General features: G+C 41.5%; 1 protein-coding gene across 1 annotated transcript; it reads left to right on the top strand.

Annotated features, from left to right (window-relative positions):
* Positions 1 to 343: 343 nt before the first annotated feature.
* On the top strand, positions 344 to 14,826 carry MRS2 (magnesium transporter MRS2; the record flags this gene model as incomplete). Its single annotated transcript, XM_082479101.1, has 11 exons — positions 344 to 554; positions 977 to 1,050; positions 2,578 to 2,614; positions 3,223 to 3,335; positions 3,781 to 3,954; positions 4,629 to 4,759; positions 5,437 to 5,553; positions 8,322 to 8,474; positions 9,593 to 9,710; positions 10,505 to 10,618; positions 11,748 to 14,826. The coding sequence occupies 11 exons, from the start codon at positions 344 to 346 to the stop codon at positions 11,856 to 11,858; spliced, it is 1,353 nt and encodes a 450-aa protein (XP_082335227.1). The 3' UTR covers positions 11,859 to 14,826.
* Between the last annotated feature and the right edge of the window lie 79 nt (positions 14,827 to 14,905).

Below are 14,905 nucleotides of genomic sequence, written 5' to 3'. Positions count from 1 at the left end.
TTGGAAAAAAAACAAAACAAAACAAAACAAAAAAACAAAACAAAACAAAAGCACATTTTAAAAGTAAAAACTCCATCAAGCGGCCGAAGGCGGTGGGGCAAATCCCAGCCATAGCGAGGTCTACCCGCGGTACGCAGCGCTGTGGCAGGCGGGCGCGGGGCTGCTCGGCCTTGCGGGCACTACCCCGCGACTGTCTCCCGGCCCTCACCGCCGCCGGCCGCGCTCCTCCCCGGCCGTGGAGGGGTAACCCCTCCAGCCGGCCGGCTCCTCCTTCGCCGCGGCTGCGCGCTGGGACCCGGGCCGGGCCGTGCGGACCGCTGCGCTGCGCGGGGCCTGCGCGCCTATGCTGCGCGCCGGGCTGCTCCCCCGCGCCCTGGGCCGCCCCCGCGGGGCCGTGCGGGGCTGCTGCTGCTGCTGCGCGCCCCGCGGCTGGGCCGGCGCAGCGGGCGGCGGGTCCCGCCTGCGGGCTGCCCTGGGGCTGCTGCCGGGCCGGGGCCAGGGCCGGACGGCGGGGGTGGCGGTACCGCCGTGCGCCCGGGGGCTGCGCTGGGCGGGTAAGCGGCGGGGCTGGGCTGGGCTGGGCTGGGTTGGGTCGGGCCACGCCGCGCCGGGGTTGCTGCTGGCGGCCTGTGCGGCCAGGCCCCGCCGGGCCCTCGTCCCGCCCAGCGGCGACGGCCCCCCTGCGAGCCCCGGCAGGCCTCGATGTGTGGGCCCGGCGGGCGGGGGGGGGAAGGAAGGGAGGGTGACAGCCCGGCTGGGAACTGGGAAAGCAGAGCGGCTGTACGCGCGGTCGGTGCGGTGTCGGCCTTCAGCGTGGGCTGTACCGGGCAGGCGACGAGTTGGTAGGGGCCTTGTCATGATCGATACTTACTAGTTTCCGTGCCAGTGCGTTATGTAGGTGACTTGTGGCGGGGCACGGTATAGTTAAAGGCAAAGTGCAGTGTGCTGGAAGTACAAATGTCTTGTCTTTCTTCAGGTGAATTTTATCAACATGCCACAACAGAGGCCTCCCAAGCCACCTTAGCTAGCGTGTCTCCTGTTTTTGCAGTGGTAAGTACGCACAGGCGTTTCCAGCAACAGCTTGTGCAAGATGATGGTGCACCTCTTTTTTTTTTTTTTTTTTTTTTCCCCCCCTTAAGGCATCATAACAGCAGATGGATTCATCTCTCAGAACATCCCTAGTTCTAAGTTGTTGGTTTAAGGTGTTCTGACTTGAGGACCAGCTATGGTATGCAGTGTTCATCAAGATGTTTTTCTAAGATCCAGCATCTGCTGGAAGTTTTCTTGCTTTCATTGTGAAGGCAGGACAACTCAAGTGGTGCAGTCAGAAGGTTTCTTGTTAAGCTTGTCAAGGCTTGCTAATGGCTTTTACAGTTATTATTCCTGTGTCTTGGTAGCTGCAGTTCTAAGCAAACATAGGATTTGGGGAAAAACAAACTCTCTATGTATTCTTTTTAAAAATTAATCTGAAAGCCATTTGTGAACTGCTTGATTGACTTTATTCATGCATGTGAGGGAATGTAAGGCCGCCTTGTTGAGAACAAAAACCAGTCATTGTACAACTAGGTGCATGCAGCTACGTCCTTGTGGCCATGTAACCCCTGCTTCAGCTCTACTGGAATGTATACTTAGGTATGCTTAATTCAAGGGAAGTTATTTTTAGAGCCAGTAATATGCAATTAAGCTACATGGTTTATGAGCAAACCAGCAAACTTTCTGATTAAACCACACATTACAGTTTTTCCAAGAAAATAATTTTATTAGGGAATACAAGTGTTAAATGAATAATCTGAATGACAAGTGCTAAGACTAGGATTTAGATGCAGGTTACCAGCTGAATAGCATGTTAATGCAATACTTGACATCGGCAAAAGGCCTAACTACCCAGTTTGTGGTATTCTTTACTCTTTAAATTTTATTTGTGAATTTTTCAGATTGCTCCAGAGGAAATAGCAAAATTTATAATCCAAAATGTAAGATGCCCTGCTGATCGCTTCTCCTTGGTATCCAGTGATAGGATGTGTGGGAATGGCTCAAAGCTTCGTCCCTCAGGCAAGGTTCAGACTTGACATGAGGAAACATTTCTTTACCAAGAAGGTGTTCAAACCCTGGTACGGGCTTCCTAGAGAGGTCGTCGGTGCCCCATGCTGGTCAGTGTTGAAGAGGCATTTGGACAATGCCCTTAATAACATGCTTTAACTTCTCATCAGCCCTGAAGTGGTCAGGCAGTTGGACTAGATGATCATTGTAGGTCCCTTCCAACTAAAATAGTCTAGTCTGTTCTATTTTAAGTCTGATCCTCTGTAAATCACCTCCATCCCAAAGTTTGTGTAGGAACATGGTTGTGCAGATGACACTGGTTTTGTTTGGTGTGTATACACAATGAAATATGTGGCAATTTGGTGCAATAGTTTACTTAATTGAGATGAACTGTGAAGAGAGGGCATAAAAAGTTGATTTTTCTTCATAACGTATTTTCCATTTGACTTCTAGGCAACTGCAAACAATTTTTGAAATTGATTTCTTGTTTTACAGTATTTCTGTGAAAAAAATATTTTTTTTTTTCTACTCCTTTAGATGAAGCTTGACAAAGAGGGAAATACTACCTATTTTGGTGAGTTTTCATTGTAGTTTTGGTTGGTTGGTTTTTGCTTGTCTTTTTTCCTTGTCCAAACAGAAAAGCACAACTGGGAATCTACATGGGTAGAAAATTATATTTGGGATACTTCACTGTGTTTATTTGGGATGATTTCCTCTGTTTTGCTGCCTTCTGTTGGTCTTCATAGCATCTTTATTGCTACAAATGTTATATTTTTTGTAGTAATATTTTAAAAATAACATTTACCATCTCTCACAGGAAGGTAATTTTTACTTTGTCTTTTCCCTTTGTGACCAGCATGCTACTTTCCCTGCCTTGTATTTCCCTTCCTGTAGGATTGCATGTGCTTTCTCAAATGAGTCACTAGGTTTCTGACATGAAATTGATTGTCATGGCCAACTTTTTTACTTATATCTAGAATTTTTCTCTTTCTACTCAAGGTACAGTCTTCTAAACTTTGTAAAAAAATAAATAACACTGAGGAATCAATAGGAGGAAAACTGTTTTAAAGATAGCACAGCTTTTTTTTTCTTTTGGGGGACTTAGTAACACACTAAAGCGTAATTTCAGAACATATATGCTTATCCCCTAAATGTCTGCATCTAAAAATATTTTTATGATAGAAAAGAAGAAAACAGAATTATACCAGGAACTGGGTCTTCAGGCTCGAGATCTAAGATTTCAACACCTAATGAGCATTGCAACTAGGAACAACAGGATCATCATGAGAATGGAGGTAATAGTTTCCCTGTAGCTGAGTGTAACTTGTCTTATCCTTGCACTTGCATTTTCTTACACGGTTCTTTTAATACCAGCTTTCTATGACATGCAGTAAACATGTCTTTGGAGCTCTACCTAGCAATCAGAGGTACGGGTTTACCAACAATACATATTAATGACTGTTTTCCTAGTTGAGCACAGGAGAAACATTACTAACATTGCTGTAGAAGTAAAAGCTTACGTGGAGCCTCTTCTCCATCATACCACCACTAGCACAGTGCTGTTCCTGAACCATGGGCAGTCCACTAGTTTGCAGTTAGCATGAGATTCTTTTATTTTCCTGCCTGAAAAGACACTTGAGAGTGGTTTTATCAAAGCCAAGATTATCAAATGCATTACAGAGTTATGAGAAATCTTCAGACAGTTTTTTTTCAGACTCCTGCATGTACTGTCTTTTTCAGTTCTTGAAGGCTGTCATAACACCAGAGTTTCTTCTGATACTAGATTATCGTAATTTAAATCTGGAACACTGGCTCTTCAATGAACTGGCATCTCAGCTGGCTGGGGAAGGCCAACTAGTTACATATTCCCTGCCCTTTGAATTCCGAGCCATAGAAGCAATCCTGCAGTACCGGGTGAGCTATCTCATATTTAAATTGTTTTGGAAGTTGTTGCTTCATAGAAAGGACAGTATGATTTTATTCTTGTGTTAATATTTATACATACACATTTGTATACATGTTCCTCTCTTACTGTAAGAGCTCCTGTTTCATTTTCATTTTTGTTGCTTTAGTTTTTATGGTTTTGTGTGTATGTGTGTTTCCATTCCCTTCCCAAGAAAGTGCTAATTAGATGCGATGGCTTCACCATCATTTGGACAATTAAAAAACAAGTCAGAGTTCCTTTCTAGAGACGTGCTGTAGCTGAAATGGAAGTCACACAAAAGCGCTGAGGCTTTTGGCTTCTCAGGCAGGAGTCGGATAATGGTTTCTAACTATCTTTAAAAATCTATGCTTGCTAATGCTAATATGACATTTCTAGACAAATAGTGTTTTAGCTTTATCAGCCTTATTGGTGTGGTTGTCACTGGGTTTCAGTTCGGTGCAAATAGCTTTTATAAAATATTGTATTTTGCACTGGGTTTATCTTGTAAGTGGTATCCCTATAGCAAGTATTTCTTGGGCATTGGAAAGCAGATTGTGTTAACTGCCTATTACTGTCAATTCTGTGTTCAGAGACAGGAGTCAGTTGCCCAAGTCATTCTAAAGGGATTGCTTTAATTCTTATGAAGGATCATGTTGTTATCTAGATCAGCAAACTGCAGGGGAGACTTAACACTTTGCAGCCTCAGATCCTTGAGACACTGGAAGCTCTAGTGGACCCCAAGCTTTTGTCTGTGGATAGGAGTAAACTACACATTCTCCTGCAAAATGGCAAGAGGTAAATAAGAGTAAGCCGTGAAGAGACTAGAAGATGACCTTAGAAAATTATGTGTGATGAAATGTTAGAAAAATGGTATCTAATATTAATTTCCTAGATTACTGTAATGCCGGGTTGTGCATCTTATTTGTATGTGTAAAAATTGGTATATGAAATACTTAGTGATATGGGGAGAAACAGAAAAAGGGAAATCTATTCTGAGTTGTCAGAAATACAGTCAAGCTTCTTAATAGCGTCTGACAAAACAAACTAATACCCAAGAGACCAAAATAACATCATGAAAATGTTCCCTGTAAAGTAAAACAAGCCTTTGGACCTGTGCTTTAAGACTAGTACTAATACACTGATACCTCTATGTATTTGCCTCTCTGATATGACAGTGCAAATATGTACTCACTATATGCTCACAGAGTGCTTGTTTTTTCTGACTTACAAGTATGTCCAGAAAACACATTTGAATACCTTTTTCATGTGTGTTTGTAGCTCTCTGGTCCCCAGACAGATCACACTAAGTGTGTGCACTGTAGACAGTTTTTTGAAGGAGCTCTTAGAACCCTGCAGGGAAGCCTTTCCTGGCCACTCCATCTAGCGAAGGTGCTGGCTGGCTCACTTAGAGATTACCTTTATGCACTGGTGCCAGTGGGGATTACTTAACCTTTTGCCTGTTCTTTCTTCAGCTTGTCAGAACTGGAAACAGATCTTAAAGTTTTCAAAGAAACAATTCTGGAGATCTTAGATGAAGAAGAGTTAATAGAAGAGCTCTGTCTATCTAAATGGACTGATCCACAAGTATTGTATGTATATTTTGAAACCACATACTTTTTTAATAGTGTGTTTTGTTTAAGGAGAACTTGAACAGTAAACTGGGCGTTTCCTGCCAAAAAGCAGAAAGAAAAAGACTTTATAATTTTTTTAAGCCCTAATACTTGCTGCTTCAGAGATCAGTGTATTTGCCATTTTGGAGAGGGACTCCATTAGCACTAGTCATATTATGCAACTTCAAATAGTTCTTGGCATAATAGGCCAGGTCGTCTAGTATGTAGTGGAATGGGAGCAGGGTGGCAGGAGGAGAAAAAGTAAATGTTATTTTCCAAAACAAATTACACTTCCTGGGAGAATTTTCTTCAGATTCACCAAAAAAATAAAAAGGGAGGTTCTAAAGCTTGTCTAGAACAGGTCAGACACCACACTTCCTTTGTTAGAAGTGTTCTGAACACCTTTCTTCTAGCTTTTTGCTCAACATCAGAACCTGAAAGTGAAGAGGCAATCTTCTTGTGCACCTGAAGAACAGCAATTCAGGAAAAATACACCTGCAGAAATAGTCTTATTGCACTCTCTCAAATTCTGGTGAAAGACAGCACACAGCAGCAGCAGCAGGACCAGGGTTGCTTTAGCAAAAAGATAATGTATATCAAATCGTAAGATGTTTTGGGCTAAATTGTGTTGTATGTATCTTGGGCATACAGACGTTTTATGTATAAGCAGATAACAGAAACTACCTTTTGGGGTCCTTTGCAAAGTTACTGAATAATACTTTTGCCTAACTACATTGCATGCGGATATTAATACTGTTCACACAGTAGCAAAGGTTTGAAATCAGGAGGTAGTTATTTGCCCTGCAGAGCGTAGTCTGCTTAGTGCAGCAGAAACTCAGTATTCCAGAACTAGGATGCAGTTTGCATTTCTAATACATCTGATGGAACAGTATTTGGAGGACTCTGAATTGCAGGCTGCTCCTGAGCTGCTCCTGAACAGCTGGTGTTCGTCCTGGTTTGGCTCACAGCCTTCCTTTGAACTTAGTACAAGCTTCTGGCAAACATCATCTTGCCTCATGGTAGACAATGTGTAGGGAACGTCTAGGAAAGATACCAGTGTCACCTTATACTCTTATGTCAGGAGAAACCTGAAGTCATCCCTTCTTTCAGACACTGTTGCACAAGGGTAGGAGAGATGGTGGCAGGTCGTGTAAAGAATGCTGGAGCCGTGCTACAGGATGCAGTGAGGCAGTCCATGCACGAGACACACCAGGAAACACTATCCGCAACAGCACATTTGCAGGCAAGCTGGCAGGGTGTGGACAGATCTTTTGGCTCCAGGGTTGATGCAGGTGATGTGTGGTATTTGGTGAAGTCAAGAAGCCTGAGAAGGTGTGGAGGAACCCAGTTAGGCATGTAGGCATTGTCAGAGATCATTTGCAGCAGGAATGGTGAGATGAGCCCAGAAAGACAAGGCAGACGTACCTTTGTGTGAAGGGATGGCAAACTGACAAAGACTCATGAGACGGATGGAGGCTAGTTAATGAAAGCGAATCAGTTGGCAGTTATTTTCAAGTCCGTATGCCTGTTGTTTCCCTTTGTATATCCACAGAGGAGCCGATGTAAAGATACTTATCAATAAGACCTTGAGCTGAATCTGTAATACAGCAGACAGTGCTCTGAGGCTTTCAAGTCTGCAGCTCCTCTCATCTGCACACAGTAAAAACCTCAGGGTCCGAAGGGCTTAAAAATAACCCTAGGTAGCTCAAAGTTTCTGCCCCATAAGAGGGAAACTAGGGTCTCTGTTAAAGGTCCTCAGGCAGCTTACATGGGTTGATTCTTAAGACATAGCACTTATTTTCTTGGAAAACCATTTTGGAGAGGTTCCTTTAACAGTCAGCTATGCCAGGAGAAGATTCTTTAAAAAGTTGAGTTTCTCTAGAGAAATAAGGTCATACCACAAAAGAAAAAATGATGAAGAATCTTCCTGGATTTGCTGCTAGTTTCTAAGTTCTGCTGGATTTCAGGTGCCACAGCTTTCACTTGCATAGTGAACAATCCAGTGCACCACCAGAAACACACATAGCTGTTCCAGAGGAGGTTGCTGTGCCAGCAGTTGGACCATGAAGTAAGATAGTAAGATAAAAGTCTCTCAGACTTCACTTAGGAGAGCAGCATCTTCCATTTGATACCCACTCTTCAGCTGCTTCATGCTCCCAAAGCGTTTTGCAGTAATTGCTGTCTATAGCTGAAACACCTTACAACTAAACTATTTTAATATATACCTAAAACATCTCCCCCACCATATAATTGTGTGTTGACCTTTGGTTATGTTTTATTGTTTTTGACTGCGCTGTTACCAGCTTTCACCACTTGAGGGCACCAAGAAATTAAGCATCTCCTTTCAAGTTTGTCAGCACTTTACAGTAACTTAATAATAATATAAACATTTATAGTAATATAAAATTTATAAAGAATATAAAATTTATATAACGTTATAACTGTTTAATATCTGAAAAAGTAAGATTTGTGTGGTATGCATGCCTTGAGCATATCAAATGCTAACTGGTCTACTCAAAATAGACTGCCTATGCTAATCAGCTCACAGATATAAAAATATGCCTTTTATTTTAAGCTATTGGTATTGATGAACGTTCCTCACTGAAAAGATTGGATTTTGAGATCTAGTGTCTAACAGCACTCTTGTTAGCTGTTCCCCACATCTCTTATGTGCCTTGTCTTAACACATCAATAATACACTTCTATACAACATGTAGCTAACCAGAAACATAAATTGTTGCTCACAGTGAGGAGAGTACATCTGGGATTGACCATGCAGAGGAAATGGAACTGCTGCTGGAGAACTATTACAGACAAGCAGAAGATCTTGCAAATGAAGCTCGTGAACTCAGAGTACTGATTGACGACTCAGAAAGCATAATTTTTATCAACCTGGACAGGTTAGCAACCCTAGGTGTTGGACTGCCAAAAGCTGGGCAGAATATAATGCTGCTAGTCTTCCTCAAATCTGCCTACGAGGAAAGTTGGGGAAATCCCTCTTTGTGAGGGTTTGAATGGACTTGCAGTCACAGCACAAGAAGCTGCATTGCACTTTTCTTATGAGTGAACTGGATAAAGCAGAGCAACAAGACGCCCTAATTAATATGTGTAAAAACCTCTCTAGCCAGGCATTGGTTTTCCCTAGCAGGAGAAGCCAAGGTTCTCCTAGATCTTTCCGCGGAGCTATTCACTAAAGCAAATATCTGCAAATTTAGGGGCAAAATAAAATCATACTCAGGAAAGTTTACTCTTAATTTGGCAAAACTGAATTATTTAAGAGTCTGGTTAGACTACTCAGGTGTTCAGTACGAGTTGTATTATCACTCTATGAGTGATACAAGAATGAGTAACTCTGGAGCAAGTATTTTCTCTCTGTATGTTACAGTTTTCACTACTAGTCAGCTTTCTTACTGAAAAATAATTGTAGCTTGTATTTGCAAGCACATGCTACACTGTCTTTGAGGTCAGTGTTTAATATTCTTTCTCCTCTTTACTGGGGAGTTATCTGTAGAAACAATTGGTGGATGCTGCATCACGAAACCACAAAAATCCTTTTGGGGAAGATTTGAATATGGAATTCTCCAAAACAGGCTCAAGTTTATAGTCTGCAGAATTTACCAACTCTACTTCTTTGTGAGTATATTCATTTGCAAGGTAACAGTAAATTTTCGTTTCTTGTGACTACAGATAAACAAATTCCAGCCAGTTAGTTGTCAAAGAACACAAATTTCCATGGAAATTTACTGTTACTCTGTGTCTATACACCTCTAAGAAGTGAGAGATGCTGGAAAGTCTGCTGATGATTAAGCAGAACCTGCTGCCTTAGAGGTATCCTGATGCAGCTATTTCAAAATTAGCCTTTTTATACTGGTGTTTCATGAGCTTTGTCACTGGGTTGCCTAATTCCAGCATGACTTCCTCTCTTTCACTGGTTTTAGTGCATGCTGTATGGAACTTGAGAGTTTAGGCAGCAAAACAATTTTTGGGTTCGTCTTACAGATGTTTCTCCCTTCTTTAGCCACCGTAATGTGATGATGAGACTGAACTTGCAGCTGACTATGGGGACTTTCTCTCTATCTCTCTTTGGACTCATAGGAGTTGCATTTGGTATGAACTTGGAGTCATCTCTTGAAGAGGTAAGGAACAAGTGCTGCTTTTATCAGTGACATAAAACATGGGCCGTACTCTTATAGTGCGTTTTATGTTCGGTACAACTTCATTCTTTCCATAGGTAAAGCTCCAGATTTATATTAGTATGTGAACATAATTTAGTCCAGTGATTCATGTGTTCATTCAGTCACTTTTTTTGTAAGCAAATTACTGTATGGCTAACTGCACAGCATTACAGCGTTTTTTTCTATGTAATGACCATAAAAAAGAAACAAGAAAGAGGACAAATTTATGGTTGTATAAGGACTGACTATAAAGCAGTATTAAGGTTTCTTTAATGATCATCTGTTCTTCTGAAAAGACCAGCTTTGTCTTCCAGATACAAGGGTATCTGGCAAGCAGCCAGGGCACTTCCAGCACACCAGAGGAAATATTCTACTGTCAATTACGTATTTATACCTAGACTGGGGGGTACAAATTTACAATTGCATATGCTGTCTTTAAAACAAAACAAAACAAAGCAAAGCAAAGACTTCTTCATTTCCAAATACATTAAATAGAAGGGTTGAATTTCCAAACTTCCTGATGAAGGAAGGAAAACTGCATGGGACGGCATCAGAATACACTAGGGTGATTCCTAAATAAAATACTGTGCTATGAAACAGCCCTTTTCACAAGATAGGTCTTGGCTGTTGATGGTAGAGAGTTCACCACTTCCTCCCATAAAGGAGGAGAACACTGGTGGGAAGTGAGAGATTATGTTTGGATAATGGATTTTCTGAAGAGAGTTGCATGACTAATGGGAACATTCTGTCGGTAGGACCCCAGAATATTTTGGCTGGTGACAGGGATTATGTTTCTGGGAAGCGGTCTGATATGGCGACGTTTGCTTTCCTTCCTTGGGCGGCACCTAGAACCTCCACTACCTCCTCACGTACGTATGGCTGGCTGGGGTTTCTGCTTCAAATTCTGCATGTACAGTCCATTTCTAAAGCAGGAAATATGCTGTTGTAGAGGAGTGGGCCACAGAGCATGGGGGAATTCAGCTCAGTATCTTCTCCTTGACAAAGGAGAAGGTTCTCCCTAGCTGGACTGAATGAGGTGGGAAGCCCTAGCACTGGCAAAGATACACTTGAGCAGTAAGATGCTGCTCACTGTTGCCAGAAGTGAAGCTGCAGACTGTTCCTTGAGACATGCTGTGTTTACTTTCACCTGGCAGCCCAAGGGAAGCTGAGGGTGATGGCAGGAGCAGCCCTAATTTGCCTTTTCAGCTGCTGCAGCAGTCTGTTCATATCAAGAAAAATAACAGATGCTGCCGTCCTCCTCCCACCCAGGTACTAACTCTAGCTCTGTAGTCCCTGTCTTGTCAAAGAGAAGGTAAAGATAAAAGAATGATGAGGACAGGTAGAAGCTGTAACATCTCTCTGGAGAATGATGCCATGGTTGTGATGTCCTGACTCCCAATCCAGAGTTTGCAATAGCTCCTCACGCGCGTACCAGCTATCTTTGCCATTGATGCTGATGTCATCGTAGAGCCCTATTGTACCAAGCTGTATGAAGATTTCCAAGGAGACTCGTCTTCAGATTAGCAAGATTTTGTGTGGGTAATTGTCCCTGTTGACTACCTTTTTGCTGCCAAAGCTTGTGGGACTATATTGTCTACCTCTGTTCTGCATTCTAAAATTTATAACAGGGAAGTATCAGTGCATTCAAAAGTTAAATTACTACCAGTAACAAAAGAAAGGGAGACCCAGAGAGAGTCCTCTTCTTCCCTCCCCTCCCTTGCCACTAAGAGGCAGATGGAAGCAGTCTGTTGCGGATTGTTGACTGTGGCTACAACTAATTGGATTACCCTCAAGTGTTGCGCAAAACCAATTCCACCACATACTGACTCTGACTTGGAGAAATGTACTGAAAGGAATTAGAGAGGGAGAAGCCTGAGACAGTGCTCTGAAAATAAGAGAAGAAATATCATGGTTCAGGCCTCTGTGAAGCTTTCTTTCCTTCTGCTGCATATAGAGCAGCTTCTCATGTAATCACAGGCTGTTTTGTATCTTGCCTAGGTTCCTGCAGTTTTGAAAAAATCCCAACCAGCAGCTGGAAGAGTGGAACTAAAGAACAACCTTAAAGCAGAAACATTTGGGCTGAGCAGAAGCACATTAGCAAACCAATAGGAACAGCAGGAATGAAGAGACTTTTATTGTTGCGGGGTGGACTTTGGACACTTTCCTTGCATTTGTTCTTCCTTACTGAAAACTGCAAGAGTTTCTAAACTTGCTAATTTAATACATATTTTGTGCCAAAACCCTATGGTGAAATTTTAATGCTCACACACAAAAGGAGAGAAACACAAGGGAAAACAGCAACATGCTTTCCACAGTAGTCTCATCTCCACCCCACGTATGTTCCATTAGCTTTCCGTATCACATACATGTACTTATTTTTGGGGCATTCTCATTTCAAGTTTTTCTGTCAAATACTTCTTCATGTAATGGCCTTTCTTAAAGAGAACGGTATTTTCAGCTTAAAGGATGACGGCAGTCAGCATTCATCAATAATTCTGGTTCTGAGCTGCAGATTTAGGAATCTGACTTCAACTGTCAAAGAAAAATCCCCAAAAGTGGACTTTTTAATGGATTTTTTTTTAGGCTGTATTTAATTGCTGAGAACAGATTTTCCAAAGCAGAAAGCATACCTGCATCTCTTGTGAAGCATCACATCTAATTTGGCAGTAACCAGAAATAATAGCTTCCCTTATTTTAAGTGAGTAATAACAGGCTTTGAAATGAAGCTACTTGTCTTGGATATTCCTTAACAATTAATTTAGGCCCAAAACATATGCAGTTTCAGTTAACTGCATACTGAAAGGAGAAGGAAAAGCAGGCCTGTTGATAATGCACACTTGTGCTTGCCATCTGCCACTATTTCATTGATAAAGCTGCAGTGTAACAACGCCTCGTATCATAAGGACTGGTTCAAGTGCTGGTAAAAATCAACAGACCAGTTGGTTTCGCTTAAGCTGGGCTCTGCTCTCTCTCTTTTCTCTCCAAGGGGGCAAGACAAAGCATGGACTAGCCTGCATCACAGTAAGTAGCCATGTTAGTAAAGGGCGTGGAAGCCTGGTGGCCTGTGATGGACTGAAGGAAGGAGTGAAATTCTTAGGCCCACTATTTGTGTTTTTTCTTAGGACATATCTCTGAACTCTGAGGGTGTAGTTCTCCACTGGCTTCTCTCAGTCTTCAGAGGGAGCATGAAATCCTTCTAAATCCAGTCACAAACTGTGTTTCTTGTTTGGGAGAAACCTCTCTGTACCATACAGCGAGTAACTCCTTAGGTGTCACCTGATAAATCACTGTACTGGCAGGGGTTGAAAAGACAATAACTCTAGCTGTGAACATTTTTGCTCAGGACTAGTGAGTCAAAAATGGAAATAAAAAGGTACATAAATTAAAATTATGCAGGCTGGTTAGAATCAGTTCTACGCAATTTTATTTTCAGTTCTTGCTCTGTATGTGACTTCAACTACAGATATAAAAGGCATGAGAAGGTGAGAAAATTAATGAGGTTTGTAATGTTTTTGAGGTTTTTTAGCTGATTTTTTTGCAGCCTTTTTGCTTAGCAGGTAGAGATGTAATAAAACCTCTAAACTGAGCAATCCAGTGGGAAAAAAAATGGCTCACATGGCTTATAAATCCGGGGAAAGCCCAGTACCTGAAGGGATATGGATGTTGATGTTGTAGTTGCATTAGGTCAGGACTGACATGTGTTGGCAGAGCTGTTTAGGAAGTTTTCACGTAAGCTTTCCAAGCTCTGTCTTTTGTGCAGAGAGGCTTCTGTGAACTGTATTGACTCATTTTCCTGTATATAACTGACTTAAAGCACAATAAAAGCACCGTGACAAAGGCACATCTTTTACAAGACTGCCTTTCTGTCTACAGACATAAACAAATGTTTAATGGTTTTCTTACAATTCAAGTAATCAAAATGCATTCATGTGCAATAAAATTACTCTGAGATCATACACAGAAAAAAATAAAGCCAGTGGAGGCTGTATGTTCAGCATGGAATTGCTACAGAACATACTGGTTTCATCAATACTCATTTAAAAAAGAAAACTCTTTTTATTCTGCTTTTATAAATACACTGCTTGTTTTGCTTCACACTACAGTTCACAGATTTCTAAGGTAAGTACTGTGTTCCCAGTTCCATACAGTTACTTCTTTCATAAAGTTCAGATTTTAAACTTTTTTTGAAGTGTTCTGCTTTTTGTGTAAGTAAAGCCCCCAAAACAGATGTCAGAATGCAGTGTACAGCAAGCTAATGTTCACCTTGACCTTTTTTTTTTTTTTTTTTTTTTTTTTTTTTGAAACAATGACTCTGAGAGAGATAATTCCTAAGAAGGTAAGTTGAGGTGTGACATCTTGAAGTATGACCTTTAGAATTCTGTGCTATTCCACTGAGTTGTGCTATTTAAAATAATAGAAATAATGCTTTATGTTTGTGAAGGAGGCAAGAGAGAAAATTCATATACGTATGTGTCTACAGACTAGTGTCGGTAATAATAGCATCACGCCTTGTTGCTCGAGTTGTTTAATAGATAATTGATGCACACTGTTAAACCCGCTTCATACAAAATTAGTGTTAATTAGTTGAAGACAATACTGTTAACAATAAAAGCTGTTAACAATTCTAAGTTAACCATGGTCATGGAATTTTACATGAAAACACAAAGAAAGGGTGTCAGAGTTAGGTTCAGTCATGAGTGTGAAAGCAAAAGCCCTTTTGATTGGCACCTACCTTTCCGTCTGGCTTAGAGCTGCCCCCCTGCCATGCTTATAATTATATAACTTTTGATATCTTAGAATCCCTGTCTGTATCACAGTATATAAGGAATTGTAAACTATGTGCTATTCTCTCCTGTTTTTTGTCACGAAAATACTCCAATCTGGCCAATAAAGAAGGTGACCACTGAACATTCCTTATACAGCTAAATATTCTAAAATCTAGTCTTCTGCTCATTTCAGCCTCTAAAAGGTTTTCAGACCAGCTTGCTTGTTCTAAGTTAAATGTTGCTACTGCTCACAACAGAATTAATTTGTGCATTTACATGACTGACATAGCTTTGGTTGGTTTGTAGTTCAAACCACTGTGAATGCTCATATTCCCCTTCACTTAAAAACAGTAACCATCCCTCCCTCCTTCCCTCCCTCCCTCCCTTAAT

The sequence above is a fragment of the Vanellus vanellus genome, assembly GCF_965231255.1.
Source record: "Vanellus vanellus genome assembly, chromosome: 2".
In the NCBI taxonomy this organism is placed as follows: domain Eukaryota; kingdom Metazoa; phylum Chordata; class Aves; order Charadriiformes; family Charadriidae; genus Vanellus; species Vanellus vanellus.
This window is presented reverse-complemented; position numbering and strand designations above follow the sequence as displayed.